This window comes from Pseudophryne corroboree, chromosome 1 (assembly GCF_028390025.1).
Source record: "Pseudophryne corroboree isolate aPseCor3 chromosome 1, aPseCor3.hap2, whole genome shotgun sequence".
Taxonomy (NCBI): Eukaryota; Metazoa; Chordata; class Amphibia; order Anura; family Myobatrachidae; genus Pseudophryne; species Pseudophryne corroboree.
The window spans coordinates 139,310,248-139,334,252 of NC_086444.1; the positions used below are offsets into that span (position 1 = coordinate 139,310,248).

General features: G+C 46.3%; 1 protein-coding gene across 2 annotated transcripts in view; it reads left to right on the top strand.

Annotated features, from left to right (window-relative positions):
- NLN (neurolysin) overlaps window positions 1-22,980 on the top strand; it is a 147,333-nt gene extending 124,353 nt beyond the window's left edge. For both annotated transcript variants that reach the window (XM_063963235.1, XM_063963240.1), the window contains exons 10-13: window positions 17,717-17,903; window positions 18,637-18,765; window positions 20,138-20,274; window positions 22,058-22,980. In XM_063963235.1, coding sequence (XP_063819305.1) covers window positions 17,717-17,903; window positions 18,637-18,765; window positions 20,138-20,274; window positions 22,058-22,189 — 585 coding nt within the window. In that variant the 3' untranslated portion in view covers window positions 22,190-22,980. The remainder of the gene's footprint in view (window positions 1-17,716; window positions 17,904-18,636; window positions 18,766-20,137; window positions 20,275-22,057) is intronic.
- The last annotated feature ends 1,025 nt before the right edge of the window (window positions 22,981-24,005 follow it).

A 24,005-nucleotide genomic window follows, 5' to 3' on the forward strand; every position in this document is an offset into this window, starting at 1 on the left:
TACCTCTGCGGTACCAGGGTGTTATAGACAGGGGGGGAGAGTGTAGTAATATCTGTTTAATCTATTAAGGTTATTCAGTCAGCGCCGGCTGTTTACTGTATAAACTGCCTGCTGGGGCGCTGTGTGGCTGGCTCCATATACTCTGTCTCTCTCTGAAGGTACTCTGGGTTAAACTGTCTGCCTTTTCCTGTGTGTGTGTGTGTGCGTGTGTGTGTGTGTATAGCTCACATAAACATGTCTAGCAACTCTGTATCTTGTGCTACAGAGTGTGTATCTTCTCCTGAAGAGTCTATTCCATGTACTCAGGACTGTAATATACTATCTCTGCCTTCTGAATCCGAACCCCCATGGGTGGATTCTATTACGGGAATGATATCCCAGATTTCATCTTGGATAGCTCAAAATGAGACTGAAACACGGGTTTTGAGAAGTCTGTTGAGGTTTTTGTCATATTCAGCTACCACTACCTGTTCAAAAACCCCAATTGTTTACCCTAAGAAGCGTGCTCTTGCCCAGATAATGCAAGCTGACACGGATACCGACTCTGATACAGGGGACGGTGATGGGGATATGCAGGGGGGAGATGCATCCCTTGCTAAGGGGGTGCAACTTATGATTGAGGTGATTAGGGACATTTTACACATTGCTGATAAGGTACCTGAGCTAGTAGAGGAGGCTTATTTTACTGACAGTAAGAAATCCTCCCTTACATTCCCTTATCTAAGGAATTTAAATGCATTGTTTGAAAAATCCTGGGAAAACCCAGAGAAAAAAATCCAGATCCCCAAAAGGGTTCTCATTGCTTTTCCTTTCCCTGAGGAGGACAGAAAAAAGTGGGAAATCCCGCCTGTAGTGGACACTTCTGTGTCTAGGTTGTCTAAAAAGGTAGTTTTACCTGACCCTGGGTCCACCGCTTTAAAAGATCCGGCTGACCGCAAGATTGAGACTAAGCTCAAATCACTATACACGGCTACTGGAGTAGCTTTAAGACCCACTATTGCTTGTGCGTGGATTTCTACAGCCATAGTGAAGTGGTCAGGCACATTACTAGATGAATTAGATTCTATGGATAGAAGTGACATTGAATTGTTTTTACGTCACATACAGGATTCTGCAGGTTTCATGGTGGATGCCATGAAGGACCTTGGCCATCTTAATGCGAGGGCTTCTTCCATGGCTGTCTCAGCACGCAGGGGAGTCTGGCTGCGCCAATGGTCTGCAGATGCAGAATCCAAGAAGAGTGTGGAGAACCTACCCTTCACAGGTCAGGCTCTGATTGGGGAAGCATTAGATGCGTGGATCTCCACGGCAACTGCGGGTAAGTCAACATTTCTTCCCTCAGCTGCACCGCCTACTAGGAAATCTTATCCTACGTCTACAATGCCGTCCTTTCGGACTGCGAAAGTTAAAAAGTCCAAACCCCCTTCCACTTTCTTTAGAGGAGGTCGGGGGGAAATCCAGAAAACCTGCAATAACAGGTTCACAGGAACAGAAACCTGGTTCAGCTTCCTCAAAATCCTCGGCATGACGGTGGACCTCCCAGCCTGGAGATCGGTCAGGTGCGAGCAAGATTAAGAAATTTCAGTCATGTCTGGGTGTCATCAGGCCTGGACCCCTGGGTACAAGGTATTGTTACCCAGGGGTACAGACTGGAGTTTCAAGAACTCCTACCTCACAGGTTCTTCAAATCAGGCTTACCAGCTTTGCTGACAGAAAGTGCTATCCTACAGGAAGCCATTCAAAAATTGCTTAACTCAAATGTCATTGTTCCAGTTCCACCTCACCTAGCAAACAAGGATTATTACTCAAACCTGTTTGTGGTACCGAAACCGGATGGTTCGGTCAGGCCAATATTAAATCTAAAGTCGTTTGAACCCTTATGTGAGTGAATTCAAATTCAAGATGGTGTCTCTGAGAGCGGTGATCTCAGGTCTGGAGGAGGGGGAATTTCTAGTATCCCTGGACATCAAGGATGCGTACCTTCACATTCTGATCTGGCCGCCTCACCAGGCTTATCTAAGATTTGCCCTGCTGGACTGTCACTATCAGTTCCAGGCACTGCTGTTTGGCCTCTCCACGGCACCGAGGGTGTTCACCAAAGTCATGGCGGAGATGATGCTACTCCTCTGCAAGCAGGGTGTGAACATAATTCCTTATCTGGACGATCTGCTGATAAAAGCATCTTCCAGGGAGATGCTGTTGCAGAGCATTGCTCTCTCAGCTCAACTACTCCAGGATCATGGATGGATCCTGAATCTTCCAAAGTCGCATCTGGAGCCAACAAGGAGACTGTCCTTCCTGGGGATGATCCTTGACACGGAAGTACAGAGGGTGTTTCTGCCGGAGGAGAAAGCGTTGGTGATACAAACAATGGTCCGGGATGTCCTGAAGCCAGCCCGGGCATCGGTTCATCAGTGCATTCGCCTTCTGGGGAAGATGGTTGCCTCCTACGAGGCTCTACAGTATGGAAGATTTCATGCACGGTCTTTCCAACTGGATCTCCTGGACAAATGGTCGGGATCTCATCTTCACATGCACCAGAGGATTCATCGGTCACTGGTGGCTGCAGACCTCTCACCTACTAGAGAGCCGCAGGTTCGGGATTCACAATTGGACCCTCCTATCCACGGATGCAAGTCTCAGAGGTTGGGGAGAAGTCACCCAAGGGGAAAACTTCCAAGGAATTCATCCTTCCAATAAACATTCTGGAACTAAGGGCCCTGTACAACGGTCTTCTACAAGCGGCACATCTTCAGAAAGATCAGGCCATTCCGGTTCAGTCGGACAATGTAACGACTGTGGCCTACATAAACCGACAAGGCAGAACGAAGGGCAGAGCTGCAATGTCAGAGGTAACAAGAATCATCCTCTGGACGGAAAAGCACGCAGTGGCGCTGTCTGCAATCTTCATTCTGGGTGTGGACAACTGGGAAGCGGATTTCCTCAGCAGACACGATCTCCATCCAGGAGAGTGGGGCCTCCACCCAGAGGTGTTCACAGAGGTGACAAGTCTTTGGGGCGTACCTCAAATAGACATGATGGCCTCCCACCTCAACTGGAAACTTTGGAGGTACTGTTCCAGGTCGAGAGACCCACAAGCAGTGTATGTGTTCCCTCCACTTCCACTCATCCCAAGGATTCTCAAACTAATAAAAAGAACAAGAGTTCAGGCGATCCTCATTGCTCCGGACTGGCCAAGAAGGGCTTGGTATGCGGATCTTATGGAGTTACAGCTGGAAGATCCGAGGCCTCTTCCTCTTCGAGGACCTTCTGCAACAGGGGCCTTTCACTTATCAAGACTTACTGCGGCTAAGTTTGACAGCATGGAAGTTGAACGCCAGATCTTAGCTCGGAAGGGCGTTCCGAACAAGGTTATTCCTACCCTGATACAGGCTAGGAAAGGAGTAACGTCTAAACATTACCATCGAATTTGGAAAAAGTACATGTCTTGGTGTAAATCCAAGAAGTTTCCTACGGTGGAGTTTCAACTAGGGTGGTTTCTCCTCTTTCTGCAAGCAGGTGTGGATGTCTGCATACGTTTGGGCTCCATTAAAGTCCAGATTTTGGCTTTGTCCGTTTTCTTCCAGAAACAATTGGCTGTCCTCCCTGAGGTTCAGACTTTTTGCCTCCTACGGCACCTTGGGATCTTAATGTGGTGCTGCAGTTCCTGCAGTCGGATTGGTTCAAACCTTTACAGGAGGTTAAAGTCCAATTTCTCACTTGGAAGGCAGTCACACTTTTGGCATTGGCATCTGCTGGACGTGTGTCGGAATTGGGGGCATTATCCTGCAAGAGCCCCTACTTGATTTTTCATGAAGATAGAGCTGAGCTCAGGACGCGTCAGTAATTTCTTCCGAAGGTTGTGTCGGCTTTTCATATCAACCAAGCTATTGTGGTGCCAGTGGCTACTGACTCCTCAATTACTTCAAAATCCTTGGCTGTTGTAAGGGCTTTGGAGATTTATGTGAAGAGAACTTCCCGTCACAGAAAGTCGGATGCTCTGTTTGTCCTTTTTGATCCCAACAAGATTTGGTGTCCTGCTTCTAAGCAGACGATTTCTCGCTGGATCAGGTTTACTATCTAGTATGCAAATTCTATGGCAGGCTTGCCGTGTCCAAAATCTGTTGAGGCCCACTCTACTCGTAAAAAAGTGGGTTCTTCCTGGGTGTCTGCCCGGGGTGTCTCGGCTTTACAACTTTGCCGAGCAGCTACTTGGTCAGGGTCGAACACGTTTGCTAAGTTCTACAAGTCCGATACTTTGGCCTCTGAGGACCTAAAGTTTGGTCAATCGGTGCTGCAGGAGCCTCCGCGCGCTCCCTCCCATACTGGGAGCTTTGGTATATCCCCATGGTACTAATGTGGACCCCATCATCCTCTAGGACGTAAGAGAAAATAGGATTTTAATTACCTACCGGTAAATCCTTTTCTTGTAGTCCGTAGAGGATGCTGGGCGCCCGCCCAGCGCTTAGTTTTCCTGCAATTGTTACTTAGTTTAGTACTGCATTGTTACTTCGTTGAGTGCTGCATTGTTACTTGGTTAAGTACTGTTGTTCAGCAGTTGCTGACTTGTTTCAAGCTGGTTAGCTTGGTTTTTCTGTTGTGTGAGCTGGTGTGAATCTCACCACTATCTGTGTATTTCCTTCTCTCGAAGTATGTCCGTCTCCTCGGGCACAGTTTCTAGAAGGGGTATATGCAATTGCGGTCGAATTCCCGAAAATGTCGAAAAACGGGACATTTTCGCCCAAAAAAAAAATTCGACAATGCAATACAGTACTTTTCGTCAAAAAAACGGCCATTCCAAATTCGACAGTTTGAAATTCGACATTTGTCAAATTCAACATTTCTGCAATGGTACAAATGCGGCATTTCGACAAAAGTATATTCAATTGAAGATTGTAAATTCGACAACAGTGCTTTTAGACAGTAAATTCGTAATTTTCAATCCGCCACACTTTGCTGGCGGAATCTAATAAAAATTTTTTAAAAACATGTTTTTTTTAGTGTTTTTTTTTATTGGTAATAGCATATCTATTTATATTAGAAGGGATTAGGTACTTGGTTTGTCTATTTAGGAGGCACAAGTATTATTTATATATTTAAAAAAAAAAAAAAATATATATATATATATATATATATATATATATATATATATACATACGCATACATTTTTTTTTTTTTAAATGGAATGGGGTGAAAAAAAAAAAATTTGCGTGGGGTCCCCCCTCCTAAGCATAACCAGCCTCGGGCTCTTTGAGCCGGTCTTGGTTGCCAAAATACGGGGGGGGAAATGACAGGGGATCCCCCGTATTTTAACAACCAGCACCGGGCTCTGCACCTGGTCCTGGTGCAAAAAATACGGTGGACAAAAAGAGTAGGGGTCCCCCGTATTTTTTGTACCAGCACCGGGCTCCACTAGCTGGACAGATAATGCCACAGCCGGGGGTCACTTTTATACAGCGCCCTGCGGCCGTGGCATTAAGTACCCAACTAGTCAACCCTGGCCGGGGTACCCTGGAGGAGTGGGGACCCCTTCAATCAAGGGGTCCTCCCCCCCAGCCACCCAAGGGCCAGGGGTGAAGCCCGAGGCTGCCCCCCATCCAAGGGCTGCAGATGGGAGGCTGATAGCCTTGTTGAAAATGTAAGAATATTGTTTTTTGCAGAAGAACTACAAGTCCCAGCAAGCCGGTACTTGGAGAACCACACGTACCAGCATGCGGGGGGGGAAACAGGCCCGCTGGTACCTGTAGTTCTACTGCAAAAAAAATACCCAAATAAAAACAGGACACAGACACCGTGAAAGTATAACTTTATTACATACATGCACACCGACACACATACTTACCTATGTTGACATGTTGACTGTGGCCACGTCTCCAATGTCGACGTCCGGGGTACCTGAAAATAAAATTATACTCACCTGATCCAGTGTCCAGTTCTTTTATTGTAATCCACGTACTTGGCAAAACAAAAAAACGCATTTACCTGAACCAGACGGACTGAAAGGGGTCCCATGTTTACACATGGGACCCCTTTCCCCGAATGCAGAGACCCCCCGTGACTCCTGTCACAGAAGGTCCCTTCTGCCAATCAGGAAGCGCCACTTCGTGGCGCTCTCCTGATTGGCTGTATGCGCGTCGGAGCTGTCAGACGCGCATCGCACAGCCCCCTCCATTATCTTCAATGGTGGGAACTTTGCGGTGAGGTCACCCGCGGTCAGCGGCTGACCGCGGGTAACCTCAGGAAGAGAGAGAGTAAAGGATTTCATTTGCAACATTATAGGCTCCCCGAACAACTCCAAGGAGATGTCATAGGTGCAGCCGCACATAAAGGATTTCATTAGGAACATTATAGGTCCATCTAGACAGCGCTCTTCAAATATCTCCAATGGCCTATCTGCAGCCGCTTGTGGATGTTAACGAACGGCACTGTCCCAGTAGGTGTGAGATTTTGTTTTTATCCAATACTATGCTATCCCCAAGGTCATAAGTCATATATTATAGTAGTCATGCTAAAAGTCTGCCGATGATTCCAACTAAGCTGCTCTTATATTTGTCCAGTCACTAACCTTCTACCAGTGTGCTATGCCGTGCCAGGCCTCTGAAAGCATATGCAAGAGACAGCAGCAGCACAGCCCTGTTATAGGCAGTTGCCATTATGACATCACAGCATGACCTCACACACCCCACCAGACCGGCTAAGAGTGGTTATTTCTGGTTTGAGGCCCTTGTCTTTTACATGACTGACCTAAGGGAAATGCGATTTCACTTATTATTTAAAACTATTACATGAGAAAAGTGTTATTACTACCATTTGGTCGCAGTTCTGCTGCTTAGTGGTATCTAATATTGTGATGTATATGTTATATTGTACACATAGGGCCTAATTCAGGTTGGATCGCAATAAGCGATCCAGCGGCAAAAATTGCTAAGAGAATGTGGGCTCATGCGCAGGGCCCGTCCTACACATGCGCCCGCATTTTCTGCGGCGCCCCGCAGAAAATGTGATCGCCTCTGCCTGTTATTGAGGCAGAGACGGTAGCGGGGGGGGGTGGACGGCACTGCTCTATTTCCGAGGTGTAGACGGGTTGTTTCGGGAACGAGGCTTCAAAACGGGGGCGGCAATGGAGAATCGGGTGTAGTCGTGGTGGCTGCGTTACGTCACATGCAGCCGCTGCGATCACAAAAATGGCGGCTGGCCTCCTGCGGGCGCCTGACATGTGGGGCGGACTACAGGCAGAGACTGTTGCCGGGTGGGTGGCGGCAACGCTCCATTTTGAAGGCGGAGATGGAGCATTGCAGGGACGAGGCTTCAAAACGGGCGCAATGAAGAAACAAGGGGCGTAGTCGGGGTGGCTGCTTGCGATCACAAAAATGGCTGCAGGCGCCTGACATGCGGGGGGGACTAGCCCTGTGCTGGGCGCCACCCCGCATGTCAGAGAATCTGATCGTAGATGTGCTAAATTTAGCATATCTACGATCAGGTCTGAATCATCCCCATGGAACAAAAAAAAGGCCCAAATTATGTGATTTTAGTTTTGTTTGTCAATTTTTAAAACAAAATACCAAAACCAGTCACGGCGGTTTGGCAAAAACCAAATACAAAGCCGGATGACGAATCAGGGCCAAATCCAGCAAAAATGGTCTTCTGCACATCTCTAGTAATATTGTAATATCACGTTGAGTTTTCTAGCATTGTATGCCTAGGTATGTGCTGATATGAGACATTCCCTTTATCTCCTGTTTGGGGTAGTCAGAGTTTAATGAATTATTCCTGTAGTTTAGCTGGTCATTCAAAACTTGGGATCAGTGCTACCATATGGTCCCTACTGGTCTGCACATGTGCACTGATGTTGCTTGCTGACTGGTAGCTGCATTAGAAGTTGTTGCATTCCACAGGAGGAGCTAGCTGCATATATCCAGTTTTGCGTTCCACGTGAGATGCACAGTTCGGGAGCACCAGTGCCACGTTTTACACATCGTACCGTGAGGTTACTGGCAGAGAGGTACATCTCTGCCTGACCGATTACGTGACTGAAGTGTTGAACAGTGTAATGTTTTTTGTTTTTCTCTGACGTCCTAGTGGATGCTGGGAACTTCGTAAGGACCATGGGGAATAGCGGCTCCGCAGGAGACAGGGCACATCTAAAGAAAGCTTTAGGATCACCTGGTGTGCACTGGCTCCTCCCCCCATGACCCTCCTCCAAGCCTCAGTTAGATTTCTGTGCCCGACGAGAAGGGTGCACACTAGGGGCTCTCCTGAGCTCTTTGTGAAAGTTTTAGTTTAGGTTTATTATTTTCAGTGAGACCTGCTGGCAACAGGCTCACTGCATCGAGGGACTAAGGGGAGAAGAAGCGAACTCACCTGCGTGCAGAGTGGATTGGGCTTCTTAGGCTACTGGACATTAGCTCCAGAGGGACGATCACAGGTTCAGCCTGGATGGGTCACCGGAGCCGCGCCGCCGGCCCCCTTACAGAGCCAGAAGAGCGAAGAGGTCCGGAAAAATCGGCGGCAGAAGACTTTCCTGTCTTCAGATAAAGGTAGGCGCACAGCACCGCAGCTGTGCGCCATTGCTCTCAGCACACTTCACACTCCGGTCACTGAGGGTGCAGGGCGCTGGGGGGGCAGCGCCCTGAGACGCAATAAATCGTTAGAAAACCTTTTATGGCTAAAATAAATGCATCACATATAACTCCTGGGCTATATGGATGCATTTAACCCCTGCCAAAACATACAAGAAAACGGATGATAAGGACGCCGAGAAAGGGGCGGAGCCTATCTCCTCAGCACACTGGCGCCATTTTCCCTCACAGCTCAGTTGGAGGGAAGCTCCCTGGCTCTCCCCTGCAGTCACTACACTACAGAAAGGGGTTAAAAAAGAGAGGGGGGCACAAATTAGGCGCAGTATAAACAATACAGCAGCTATAAAGGGAAAAACACTTATATAAGGTTATCCCTGTATATATATATAGCGCTCTGGTGTGTGCTGGCAAACTCTCCCTCTGTCTCCCCAAAGGGCTAGTGGGGTCCTGTCCTCTATCAGAGCATTCCCTGTGTGTGTGCTGTGTGTCGGTACGTTTGTGTCGACATGTATGAGGAGAAAAATGATGAGGAGACGGAGTAGAGTGTCTGTAATAGTGTTGTCACCCCCTGGGGGGTCGACACCTGAGTGGATGTACTGTGGAAATTGCGTGACAGTGTCAGCTTTGTATAAAAGACAGTGGTTGACATGAGACAGCCGGCTACTCAGCTTGTGCATGTCCAGACGTCTCATATAGGGGCTCTAAAGCGCCCGTTACCTCAGATACAGACGCCGACACGGATACTGACTCCTGTGTCGACGGTGAAGAGACAACCGTGATTTCCAAATAGGGCCACACATTGCATGATTGAGACAATGAAAAAAGTTTACACTTTTCTGATAATATGAATACCACCAAAAAAAAGGGGTATTATGTTGGTGAGGAAAAACTTCCTGTAGTTTTCCTGAATCTGAGAAATAAAATGCGTGGGTTTCCCCCCGATAACAATTGATAATTTCTAAAAAGTTATTGGCAGTATACCTTTTCCCGCCAGAGGTTAGGGTGCGTTGGGAAACACCCCCTAGGGGGGATAAGGCGCTCACACGCTTGTAAGAACAAGGGCTCTACCCTCTCTTGAGATGGCCGCCCTTAAGGATCCTGCTGATAGAAAGCAGGAGGGTATCCTAAAATGTATTTACACACATACTGGTGTTATACTGCGACCAGCAATCGCCTCAGCCTGGATGTGCAGTGCTGGGTTGGCGTGGTCGGATTCCCTGACTGGAAATATGATATCCTAGATAAGGACAGTATATTATTGCCTATAGAGCAATTAAAAGATGCATTTCTATATATGCATGATGCACAGCGGAATATTTGCCGACTGGCATCAAGTATAAGTGCGTTGTCCAATTATACCAGTAAAGTGGTCAGGTGATGCGGATTCCAAAAGGCATTTGGAAGTATTGCCTTAAAAGAGGGGATGTACCCCAGGTCGCCTCTCAAAATAAGACGCCGTATTATCAGGCGCAGGCCTGGTTGGCAAGCGGACAAAAGGGTTCCTCTTTTCTGCTCGTGACAGAGGGAGAGGAAAATGGCTGCAGAGATCAGCCAGTTCCAAGGAACAGAAACTCTTTTCCGCCTCTGCCAAGCCCTCAGTATGACGCTAGGGCTTTACAAGTTCAGGCACGGTGGGGTCCCGTTCTCAATGAATTTCAGTGCGCAGTGGGCTCACTCGCAAGTAGACCCCTGGATCCTTCAGGTAATATTTCAGGGGTACAAATTGGAATTCGAGACGTATCCCCCTCGCCGTTTCCAAAGGTCTGTTTTACCGACGTCTCCCGCTGACAGGGAGGCAGTTTTGGAAACCATTCACAAGCTGTATTCCCAGCAGGTGATAATCAAGGTACCCCTCCTGCAACAGGGAACGGGGTATTATTCCACACTATTGTGGTACCGAAGCCAGACGGCTCGGTGAGACCGATTTTAAAATCTAAAATCTAAAATCTTTGAACACTTGCATACAGAGGTTCAAATTCAAAATTGAGTCACTCAGAGCAGTGATTGCAAATCTGGAAGAAGGGGACTACATGATGTCTCGGGACATCAAGGATGCTTACCTTCATGTCAAAATTTACCCTTCTCACCAAGGGTATTTCAGGTTATGGTACAGAACTGTCACTATCAGTTCGGACGCTGCCGTAGGGATGGTCCACGGCACCCCGGGTCTTTACTGAAGTAATGACCGTAATGATGATATTCCTTCGAAGGAAGGGAATTTTACTTATCCGTTACTTGGACGATTCCCTGATAAGGGTAAGATCCAGGGAACAGTTGGAGATCGGTGTAGCACTATATCAGGTAGTGTTGCGGCAGCACGATTGGATTCTCAATATTCCAAAATTGCAGCTGGTTCCGACGACTTGTCTTCTGTTCCTAGGGATGATCCTGGACACAGTCCAGAAAGAAGGTGTTTCTCCCGGAGGAGAAAGCCAGGGAGTTATCCGAGCTAGTCAGGAACCTCCTAAAACCGAACCAAGTCTCAGTGCATCAATGCACAAGGGTTCTGGGTAAAAATGGTGGCTTCCTACGAAGCAATCCCATTCGGCAGATTCCACGCAAGACTTTCCAGTGGAACCTACTGGACAAATGGTCCGGGTCGCATCTTCAGATGCTTCAGCGGATAACCCTGTCACCGGGGACAAGGGTATCCCTCCTGTGGTGGTTGCAGAGTGCTCATCTTCTAGAGGGCCGCAGATTCGGCATTCGGGACTGGGTCCTGGTGGCCACGGATGCCAGCCTGCGAGGCTGGGGAGCAGTCACACAGGGAAGGAGTTTCCAGGGCTTATGGTCAAGCCTGGAGACATCTCTTCATATAAACATTGTGGAACTAAGGGCCATTTACAATGCCCTAAGTCAAGCGAAACCCCTGCTTCAGGGTCAGGCGGTATTGATCCAATCGGACAACATCACGTCAGTCGCCCACGTAAACAGACAGGGCGGCACGGGAAGCAGGGGGGCAATGGCAGAAGCTGCAAGGATTCTTCGCTGGGCGGAAAATCATGTGATAGCACTGTCAGCAGTGTTCATTCCGGGAGTGGACAACTGGGAAGCAGACTTCCTCAGCAGACACGACCTTCACCCGGGAGAGTGGGGACTTCACCCAGAAGTCTTCCACCTGATTGTAAACCGTTGGGAAAAACCAAAGGTGGACATAATGGCGTCCCGTCTAAACAAAAAACTAGACAGATATTGCGCCAGGTCAGGGGACCCTCAGGCAATAGCGGTGGACGCTCTGGTAACACCGTGGGTGTACCAGTCAGTGTATGTGTTCCCTCCTCTGCCTCTCATACCAAAAGTACTGAGAATCATAAGAAGGAGAGGAGTAAGAACTATACTCGTGGTTCCGGATTGGCCAAGAAGGACTTGGTATCCGGAACTTCAAGAGATGCTCACGGACGAACCGTGGCCTCTACCTCTAAGAAAGGACCTGCTCCAGCAGGGGCCTTGTCTGTTCCAAGACTTACCGCGGCTGCGTTTGACGGCTTGGCGGTTGAACGCCGGATCCTGAAGGAAAAAGGCATTCCAGATGAAGTCATCCCTACCCTGGTCAAGGCCAGGAAGGACGTAACCGCAAAACATTATCACCGCATTTGGCGAAAATATGTTGCGTGGTGGGAGGCCAAGAAGGCCCCTACAGAGGAATTTCAACTGGGTCGTTTCCTCCATTTCCTGCAAACAGGACTGTCTATGGGCCTAAAATTAGGGTCCATTAAGGTTCAAATTTCGGCCCTGTCGATTTTCTTCCAAAAGGAACTGGCTTCAGTGCCTGAAGTTCAGACATTTGTAAAAGGGGTACTGCATATACAGCCTCCTTTTGTGCCTCCAGTGGCACCTTGGGATCTCAATGTTGTGTTGAGTTTCCTAAAGTCACATTGGTTTGAACCACTCACCACTGTGGACTTAAAATATCTCACATGGAAGGTGACGATGCTGTTAGCCCTGGCTTCAGCCAGGCGTGTGTCAGAATTGGCGGCTTTATCATATAAAAGCCCTTATTTAATATTTCATTCTGACAGGGCAGAATTGAGGACTTGTCCTCAATTTCTACCTAAGGTGGTTTCTGCATTTCACATGAAGCAACCTATTGTGGTACCTGCGGCTACTAAGGACTTGGAGGATTCCAAGTTGCTTGACGTGGTCAGGGCCCTGAAAATATATGTTTCCAGGACGGCTGGAGTCAGAAAATCTGACTCGCTGTTTATCCTGTATGCACCCAACAAACTGGGTGCTCCTGCTTCTAAGCAGACGATTGCTCGTTGGATTTGTAGTACAATTCAGCTTGCACATTCTGTGGCAGGCCTGCCACAGCCAAAAATCTTAAAATGCCCACTCCACAAGGAAGGTGGGCTCATCTTGGGCAGCTGCCCGAGGGGTCTCGGCTTTACAACTTTGCCGAGCAGTTACTTGGTCAGGAGCAAATACGTTTGTAAAATTCTACAAATTTGATACCCTGGCTGAGGAGGACCTGGAGTTCTCTCATTCGGTGCTGCAGAGTCATCCGCACTCTCCCGCCCGTTTGGGAGCTTTGGTATAATCCCCATCGTCCTTACGGAGTTCCCAGCATCCACTAGGACGTCAGAGAAAATAAGAATTTACTTACCGATAATTCTATTTCTCGTAGTCCGTAGTGGATGCTGGGCGCCCATCCCAAGTGCGGATTGTCTGCAATACTGGTACATAATTATTGTTACCAAAAAATTCGGGTTATTGTTGTAGTGAGCCATCTTTTATAGAGGCTTCTCTATTATCATGCTGTTAACTGGGTTCAGATCACAAGTTGTACAGTGTGATTGGTGTGGCTGGTATGAGTCTTACCCGGGATTCAAAATCCTTCCTTATTGTGTACGCTCGTCCGGGCACAGTATCCTAACTGAGGCTTGGAGGAGGGTCATGGGGGGAGGAGCCAGTGCACACCAGGTGATCCTAAAGCTTTCTTTAGATGTGCCCTGTCTCCTGCGGAGCCGCTATTCCCCATGGTCCTTACGGAGTTCCCAGCATCCACTACGGACTACGAGAAATAGAATTATCGGTAAGTAAATTCTTATTTTTTTGTTGCGCTTTGACCTTTGGGCCCTTGTGTTAATATTGTTGCTATAGGAAGTGATACCACTACCAGGCAGGCCATGTGGTCCAAATTCAACTACTGTCCATGTAGTTTGACGCCTATTTGCACATTATTCTGTTGGTATAAACATACTTGCCTACGCTCCCTCATTCTGCAGGAGACACCCTGAAATTGAAGCAATATCCCTTAATTGCACCTTAACCCCATTGTGCAGCTGTTACATTCTTGGGGGAGGAAAATAAATCACAGATACATAAATTCAAATGGGAACATCAGTGCCATTTCCCTGCATTGGTTATAAGACACAATGGCCAAAATTTACTAAGAATTCGAGTTTGTCCGATTTGTGTTTTTTTTTTCTAAGTCCCAATCCTGGAATTCACTAAGCACCAATCTCGGCAGTGTTTGGACTATTCGTAATGGTTTGATTATCAAAGTTCAGAAATACGAATGAATAGACCATCGGTCAAACACGGCTGTTATTTCATACAATACGGGCATTCACTATTCATTCGTATTTGGGTGTTAGTCTCTGAGTGCTCAAGTGCGGGTCTGTTTTTTTTCGATTCGTTAAAAAAAGCAGCAAAAAAATAGACCTGCTTTTTCCAGTCGAGTTTGGATAACCATGCACGGATCAGTGAGATCTGTGCATGGTTATCTATGGGAAAGGGTCTGTTTAGTGTTAAAACATAAAAAAAAATTGCGTGGGGTCCCCCCTCCTAAGCATAACCAGCCTCGGTCTCTTTGAGCCGGTCCTGGTTTTCAAAATATGGGGTAAAAAATGACAGGGGTTCCCCCATATTTCATCAACCAGCACTGGGCTCTGCGCCTGGTCCTGGTTCCAAAAATACGGGGGACAAAAAGCGTAGGGGTCCCCCGTATTTTTGAAACCAGCACCGGGCTCCACTAGCCAGGTACATAATGCCACAGCCAGGGGACACTTTTATACTGGTCCCTGCGGCCCTGGCTTTACATACCCAACTAGTAACCCATGGCCGGGGTACCCTGGAGGAGTGGGAACCCCTTAAATCAAGGGGTCCCCCCCCCTCCAGCCACCCAAGGGCCAGGGGTGAAGCCCGTGGCTGTCCCCCCCCATCCAAGGGCGGCGGATGGGGGGCTGATAGCCATGTGTAAAAAATGTGAATATTGTTTTTAGTAGCAGTACTACAAGTCCCAGCAAGCCTCCCCCGCAAGCTGGTACTTGGAGAACCACAAGTACCATCATGCGGTTGAAAACCTGGCCCGCTGGTACCTGTAGTACTACTACTAAAAAGATACCCCCCAAAAAAACAGGACACACACACCGTGAAAGTATAAGTTTATTACATACATGCACACCTCCATACATACATACTTACCTATGTTCCCACGAGGCTCGGTCCTCTTCTCCATGTAGAATCCTTGGGGGACCTGTGAAAAAAATTATACTCACATAATCCAGTGTAGATTGTGTCCAAAGTATAATCCACGTACTTGGCAAAACAAAAAAACGGAAACCCGACCACGCACTGAAAGGGGTCCCATGTTTACACATGGGACCCCTTTCCCCGACTGCCAGGACCCCCCCTGACTCCTGTCAAAGAGGGTCCCTTCTGCCAATCAGGGAGCGCCACGTCGTGGCACTCTCCTGATTGGCTGTGTGCTCCTGTAGTGTCTGTGAGGCAGCACACGGCACAGATACAATGTAGCGCCTATGCGCTCCATTGTAGCCAATGGTGGGAACTTTGCGGTCAGCGGTGAGGTTACTTTCGGTCGTGTGTTTTGTCAGGCAGTGTTTTACTCATCACTCCCGTAAAACACTGCCTAACATTACGAATCACATCGACATCGGAAAATACGAATTGGGAAAAGTCGGCAGCTTAGTGAATGATCGTATCAGGATTCAAAAAGTTGCAGTAAAATGCACCCGATACCATTCGAGTTCAAACACCCTTCAAAACTGCAAAAACACGAATATTTGTAAATATACCCCATGGATCCCTATGGCTATATGCATTTTAAATAAAGTTTCTCGTGGCCACTTACAGTATATGGAACCTCTTGTAAAGCACAATACACGAACAAATTCTGCAAAATATAAGAGTCAACAAGTAGATCTTACTAACTTTGGGGCTCATTTACATTTGGATGGAAGTCATTTTTATGACACGCCTCTCAGATGTAGCAGTACACGTCCACACTGATAGGTGGTAGGTGTTACTTTCACAGCTCCCTGAAATGCTTTTTCAAAAGTAGGCAAGTATGCTTTACATCGGGTTCTGCTGTATAACCTGGGCAGAGTCAAGGTCCGCAGAAGCATGACCGGAACACCAACTGTCAGTGCAGTGCTATACGCTGGAAGTCCAGCTGCACTAAGTGAGTTTAATAATTCCACTAATACTGTATAGTAATTTTTGAAGGGTTGGTATTGGTTGACCGTTGGTTGGGAGAACGTCAATCACCATACTGACGCCGGGATCCCGTCTGTCAGATTGCGCGCACGGGGAGGGGGGGGGGGGGGTGTTGGGGTGTCGGACAGTGCAACAAAGCCCTTTGCGGACTCGCTGCGCTTGTCACAGGTTCTATTTCCACTCGATGGGAATAGTCCCTGTTGCTCGGCATGCCAGTCGGCGGGTTAGTCAGTGTTCGAGATGCCGGCGCTGGTATTGTGACCGCCGGTCACATAACCGCATCCGTTTTGGGCTTGAGGGCCTGCACACTGCAAGCGTCTGGTTGTTCATTTATTGTTCCTCTCCCTGATGTTAGATGGAGATCATACATATTTCAGTCCTTTTCTAGGTCACTAAGCTATACAATAGTGAAAATGCGATATAAATTCATACAGTATTTCTGTGTGATGCCAGAACGTACAGACAGACTAAATTTCACTTTTTTGTCTTTGTCTCGATGGTCCATAAACAGTCCCTAGAAGTATAATTCTCAACAACAACAAAATGTCTATGTACAGACACAACCCTTACAGTTTTATTATATGTATAGATTTTTATTGTAGAGTGTCACTATTTATCTTTGGCTATGTAAGGCTTTGTGTGAACCCAATTTCCACTGTTGTTATGTTTATTACTGTTACAGTGTTTCAGTGATAACCTCATTTAAGGACAAAACAATGAAAAAATTGGAGTAAATCTGTGAAAAGCACAAACATTATCCGATTGGTCTGATTCTGCATATGTTACAGCTGTGTTTTTCAACCACTGTGCCGTGGTACACTAGTGTGCCCTGAGCAGTCTCCAGGTGTGCCGCCATAGAAGCACAGCCAGGCCCGTCAGTGTTTTGCCGCTACTGAGGCCCTGGAACGATCAATACTGGTGGGTTTAGTGGTTGCAGAGCCAGTTCTAATTTTGGGCCTTGGCAGTGTTGTTCTCTTCTGGCTTTCTCAGATGTAGCTCAGGCGTTACCTATGGAGAAGCTGTGACATGATATCCTAGGACACGCAAATGCACCATGCATCACCATTATATATGAATGTGCCTTGGCAATATTTAAATCTTGTTCAATGTGCCGCGAGTTGTAAAAGGTTGAAAATGTCTGCCGTAGGAAGAGAGGAGGAACGTCAGCGCACAGGGATGATGGCCTTAGCCGCATTATTCAAGTGACACAATTTCTAGTACTTCGAGAAGGAATTGGTTCCCCCAGTATCCTAGCAGAAAATTGGATGACTGCCTTCCAAAAGGGTCCGATACTTGGGCATTACCACCATATGTGAAATGGGGATCCGGGGGCGGCAGAACAACGCCAGCAAGTTTTGGGCACACCAGTCCCCATCTTACTAAGGATATATTAGGGCACTTGTACTAATGGTATAGCAACTTAGGTCTCTACCACGCAGGTACAAGGGAAACTAGCATGAGGTAGGCTGGATATTAATTTACTTTTATAGCATTAGGTTCACTATTCAGCCAGAGCTTTGCAAAAGGCCCCGTATACTTAGATCCTTAAATTAAGGGTGCGCAGAATCCCTACTACGTTAATATTTCAGTATACCTTAAAAGGCAAGTTACGAATACTGTCTATTTAAAGTAATGCCTTTCTTTTTTTAAAGTTACTTATTTTTCCTATTTATTTACAGACAAAATTTGCTCGATTTAGCGGCACCAATGTCGAGACAGATTTTGTTGAGGTTCCATCGCAGATGCTGGAGAACTGGGTATGGGAGAAAGAAGCCTTACAGAGAATGTCTGCACATTACATAGATGGTAGTCCAGTTCCTGATGAACTACTGGAAAAACTAATTCAATCAAGACTAGCCAACACAGGTAACAATACTATAATCCACGCAATTGCTAACTCTAGATTTGTGTAAAGATATTACCATGAATTTTGCTGCACACTTTCATTATTTTCCTTTATTTATATGGCGCCACAAGGGTTCCGCAGCGCCTAACAAACACTCATTCTTATAGCTGCTACATTAAGAGATCGATCAATATCCTAATGTTTGGCAAACAGCTCTCCAAGGAAAGTGTATGCATTGATTATAATTATATATCATTATCATATCTACTTAATGCGAGAAATACTTAAAATGTTTGTACAGTATGTATTGTGTTCTTACATAGTTGATGAGGTTGAAAAAGACAAACAGTCCATCGAGTTCAACCTGTATTCTAAAATTTGATATCATTTAATGCTGTAACCCTGGATATTACTGTCAGTTAGGAATTTATCTAAACCATTTTTAAACGTATTGACTGAGTCCACCATTACTACCTCCTCTGGTAGAGAATTCCAAATCCTTACTGCTCTTACTGTGAAGAACCCTTTCCTCCATTGTGTATGTAATTTTTTTCTTCTAACCTCAGGGGGTGTCCTCGTGTCCTGTGTAGCGTTTTTTGATAAACAGATTGTCTGATAAATCCTTGTATTGTCCCTTTATGTATCTATATTAATAATGTCCCCTCTCAGCCGCCTCCTTTTCCAGTGTAAAAATAACTAACCTTGTAAGTCTTTCCTCATAATTCAGTGCCTCTAAATTCTTGTCTCTGCTAGGTCTTCTGACTCTTCGCCAGATTGTTCTCAGTAAACTTGACCAGTCTCTCCATACAAAGACGTCGGCTGATCCTGCCAGTGAATATGCCAAGTATGCAGAGGAGATTCTGGGGATATCCGCTACTCCAGGTATTACATAACCTTCTTTTTGTCCAGGTCAGAGTAACTAAAGCAGTGGTTCCCAAAGTCTGTGCTCAAGGCAACTCTAACAGTCCAGGTTTTATGGATATCCATGGCTGAGAACAGATGGCTAAATCAAATTGACTGAACTACTAATTAAACCACCTGTATGAATATCCTTAAAACCTGGACTGTTAGGATGCATTGAGGACCGAGTTTGGGAACCACCTGAACTAAAGAACTGACCACTTCCATACATTTCACACAGAACTTTTATCTAATTTAAAATGTATGTGTAAATCCATCTGGAAGGCGCTATTTTGCATCTCGGTAAAACCATGTTGCGATGCAAGAGGGTGGTTCAAATGTAATATACGTAGACATAATTAGTTATTTTAGGAAAGTGGTTCTCAAATCCAGTCCTTGGAACACACGCATGTTTTCCAGGTTTCCTAACAGAATCACAAGTCAATAATTACAACCACCTGCGGATTTTTTAAAGCATGTCAGTCAGTAATGACTACACCTGTGGTCCAGCTGGGAGATATGGAAAACGTGCACAGTTAGTGTATCCTGAAGACTGGATTTGAGAAATCCTGTTTTGGAGAATCCTGCCTCATCTCTAAGTTACAGTATTACAATAAAGTTGGCCAGTATTTGTGTGATATATGAAAAAGTAGGCAGTGCTTTCCCCGCAGGCAAAAAATTAGCATTTGCACCTCTTGTATTGCTATAGCATTAATTCAGGTGCAAATTTGTTCCATTTAGGTACATTTGCTCACAGCTCTCAAGAAGCCGCTTAATGCCAATCTGCTAGCTCAGTAATTACCATTCAGGGATAGTAAGGTATAAAACTATGCTGGCACTATTTAAGGGGCAATACTGGTAAATTGATGTTAATTATTTTGTTGTTAAGCTATAATTTTTTCTATTTTAGGTGCTCGGTTTGGGCAAGGTACCTACACATCCATACATGGTGTAGAGCAGGGCTGGCCAACCTGTGGCTCTCCAGCTATTGTGAAAACTACAATTCCCAGCATGCAGTGTCACAGTTTTGCTATTAGCGAATGCTAAAACTCTAGCAGAGCATGCTGGGATGTGCAGCTACAGCTGGAAAGCCACAGGTTGACCAAGCCTGGTGTAGGGGGACAGTGAGTGATCTGTATTCATGGGCTGCTGTCATGTGACCGGCACTCGGGATCCTGGAGGTCACCATGCTGACGCCGGAATTCCGAGCGCTCAAAATGACGGCAGTCAGAATGCTTACCCACGGGGTCGGTATGCTGATTGCCGGGATTCCAGCAGCTGGCAACATGTGCCCAACCCGTATTCACTAACTACAATCCTTTTTAATATTCCTTTCTACTTTTTTAACCTGTAGGTACAAACATGCCGGCTACTTTTGGCCATCTGGCTGGAGGATATGATGGACAGTATTATGGCTACTTGTGGAGTGAGGTCTTCTCCATGGATATCTTCTATAGTTGTTTCAAACAGAAAGGAATAATGAACCCAGAGGTAGGACATCATGTGTAGGCCATGTCTTCCCCGGTCCTATTACTGGTCTGGGGAAGGATGTGTGAGGATGGAGTTTGCTTTTACATCAGTGACTCTTGGTTACAGTATATTCCGTTTAAGTATTGACCAAACGGGGTACTTGAAGACTAATATGAAAAAGTTTAAATATTTTGTGTTCGTACCCCCATAGCTTTCTCAATGAATATGCCCAGAATCTTCTCATGCGTTGCCTGTGACTGGCAGCCTTAGCAACTTGAGTATGTTAAAATATGGATTTGTAAAGAGAAGCATCTATTAAACTTTCAATGAAATATGTTTCATTGTTAAAAAGATTTATTCCTCTAATTGTATTGTTACACATTTTTTCCTCCGCTACTCACTCCTGTTCTCTAAGTATACTCGTATTAGTGTGAATGGCATCTGGAAGCCACTTTCCTGCGCAGTGTGATCATTGGAGATAGAAGCCCATCTTTATAAAAACTATTGAAAAAAATATAGTAATAGGTCACATATTTTGGAGCATTTTTTTGTCTGCTTTTATTTTAAGGTTACAGCATCCTGTCACACAGTGCACGCCTCCCAGGATTCATACTCCCATAATCGGGACAAAATAGGCCTCCCGTTGATCTACCCAAACGTCACTCAATTTTTATTAGCTGTTCCCGTGTCATGGTCCACAATTAGTACCTGTTCTGCCGAGATTAGTTACGTTGGGAGGTGTGTACTTGCCAGGCATAGGCGAGCCCAGGACATTCGTGTAAGTATTTTCGGTGATGGGGGGGTTGCCTTATGATAGTCTGCCAAAAACCGAATTTCCAGCCCTTGGTGGAGTTTAATGTACTATTTAGTGGTGCGACCGATGGTGGCATCTTAAGACACTCAAAGTGGGCGTGTACACCAGGGGAAGGGCTGTTATTAGCATATAGTCCCAGGCAAAACTACAGCAAAAGGTGTAGCATTGTATGACTCAGAATCAGGCCCTTTTATCAGTTATGAAGTATACAATGAGTTACTGTGGAGGAGATTAATCAAAACTTTGAGAGATAAAGTACTAACCAATCAGATTCTAACTGCCATGTTACAGACTATGGGCCGGATTCAATTGATATCGCACCCCCTATCTCCCGTCTAAAGAGAGGGGAGATATTCAAACGTGCCCGTTATCGTGCGCATTCCATTCCGACTTAAGTAATCTGCGCGATCGTGAAGAGACCTGTTTGGGCGCCCAAACGGGTCTCTTCACGCATTTCAGCTCGCTACGTCCGTCCGCAGCAACAATAGAATACTGCGGGCGGGGAGGGAGGACCGGAATATTGAATCCGGCCCTATTTTGGTAAATGACTGGAGCTGATTGGTTGGTTACTTTATCTCTCTCTACTTTGTCTCTCCAAACTTTGATAAATCTCCCCCTCTGCATTAAAAATTAATTGTGGAGGTTGGAACATTTTCCCTTTTAAATGCAGTTAACACCATTAAGTAGACGCTGTTCTAGGACTATTTCCAAATGCGCTGAATTACAACTTAATTATTTAGTTTACCGTTTGAAACATCAGCTAAGACCCTTGGCGAATACTTTGCTTATGGTGGTTCTTTCCATGCTCTTGTGTTAGCGCTGTAGTTTAATGACATTTATGGAGGTAGGAAACGTGACTGAGCTTTAGCCAAGCTAAACAGTAAAACCTGGCAGATCAATTCATCTTCTGTCACCTTTCTCTACCCTCAGCTCTTTTCTCTGGGGTTAAGATTCTGGCTACAAAGTCCTGTCTATTTTTTTTCCCTCTAGGTTGGAATGAAATACAGAAACCTTATCCTGAAACCCGGAGGTTCCGTGGATGGAATGGATTTGCTTCGAGAATTCCTAGGTCGTGAGCCAAACCAAAAAGCCTTTCTCCTGAGTAAAGGACTCAGCCTATAAAGTTTATTAGTAGACGTGTAGCCTGAATAAAAATAAGGAATCAAACTAATTGGAAAGTCTAAAATACAGAACAGAACCCTTTTCTGAAGCAGAAATGTAGCTGTTCTTTGTAATTTAATATACAGAAGTAAACTTCTAGAACCCACTTATTTCACTGCCCACAGTTGATAACCACCAAGCACAAATTACAATACAGTTGGATTGTGCGACACTCGTTATGCATATTGTGATGCACCTCTTCACGTGTTTAAGTGTTTATGATATGGCGCGTTGCAGATGCGGCACATATGATTGAATAATGCATGCATGGTTTGGGATTTATGCCTGTTCTCGCAGTGGAAGCTACTTGAGGTTCATTGATAAGTGACCATTTCACAGAATTTATTAGTAGACAATGTCATTATAGCATCATTAAACAAAGTTGATCTGCGATGAAAGGTGTTTTATGGTATCCACAAGCATGAATGTCAAGGTTCCCACTGTATGACAAAACGGAATGGGTTTCTTCAGTTTTGGAGAACTGCTCCCACCCTCCTTTTTCTCCCCAGTACCAGCTAATGTCTTCTGTTGTTCCACTTTATAAGCACAGGAGGACTCCTCTATGGGGTATATGCAATTCACGGCGAATCGCGGCAATTTTTCGCCGTTTTTTAATTCGACTAAATTCGCCAGGTGAATTCCGGCAGGTGGCTGCCGGAATTCACCATATTCAATGAAAAACGGATTCGCCAGAATCGCGGGCGAAAATCGGCCGATTTGGCGGATTTTGCCGCGATTTTAAAAAACGGGAAAAACCCGAAAAAAAATATGGCGTGGGGTCCCCCCTCCAAAGCATAACCAGCCTCGGGCTCTTCGAGCTGGTCCTGGTTCTAAAAATGCAGGGGAAAAATTGGGCAGGGATCCCCCGTATTTTTAAAACCAGCAGCGGGCTCTGCGCCTGGTGCTGGTGCCAAAAATACGGGGGACAAAAAGAGTAGGGGTCCCCCGTATTTTTAACACCAGCATCGGGCTCCACTAGCTGGACAGATAATGCCACAGCCGGGGGTCACTTTTATGCCGTGCCCTGCGGCCGTGGCATTAACTACCCAACTAGTCACCCCTGGCCGGGGTACCCTGGGGGAGTGGGGACCCCTTCAATCAAGGGGTCCCCCCCCCCCAGCCACCCAAGGGCCAGGGGTGAAGCCCGAGGCTGTCCCCCCCATCCAATGGGCTGCGGATGGGGGGGCTGATAGCCTTTTGTGATAATAAAAAGATATTGTTTTTTCCAGTAGTACTACAAGTCCCAGCAAGCCTCCCCCGCAAGCTGGTACTTGGAGAACCACAAGTACCAGCATGCGGGAGAAAAACGGGCCCGCTGGTGCCTGTAGTACTACTGGAAAAAAAATACCCAAATAAAAACAGTACACACACACCGTGAAAGTAAAACTTTATTACACACTACCGACACACACATACTTACCTATGTTGACACGCCGACTGCCACGGTCTCCGACGATCCGAGGTACCTGTGAAAAAATTATACTCACCTTCCAGCGTCCAGAGATAAATCCACGTCCAGAGAGATAAATCCACGTACTTGTAAAAAAAAAAAAACGCAAATACCCGCTCCATACCGGACTGAAAGGGGTCCCATGCTGACACATCAGACCCCTTTCTCCCGAATGCCGGGACATCACGTGACTCCTGTCACTGAAGTCCCTTCAGCCAATCAGGAAGCGCTACTTCCGTGGCGCTCACCTGATTGGCTGTGCGCTGTCTGTGCTGTCAGACAGCGCATCGCAAAGCTGCTCCATTACTTTCAATGGTGGGAACTTTG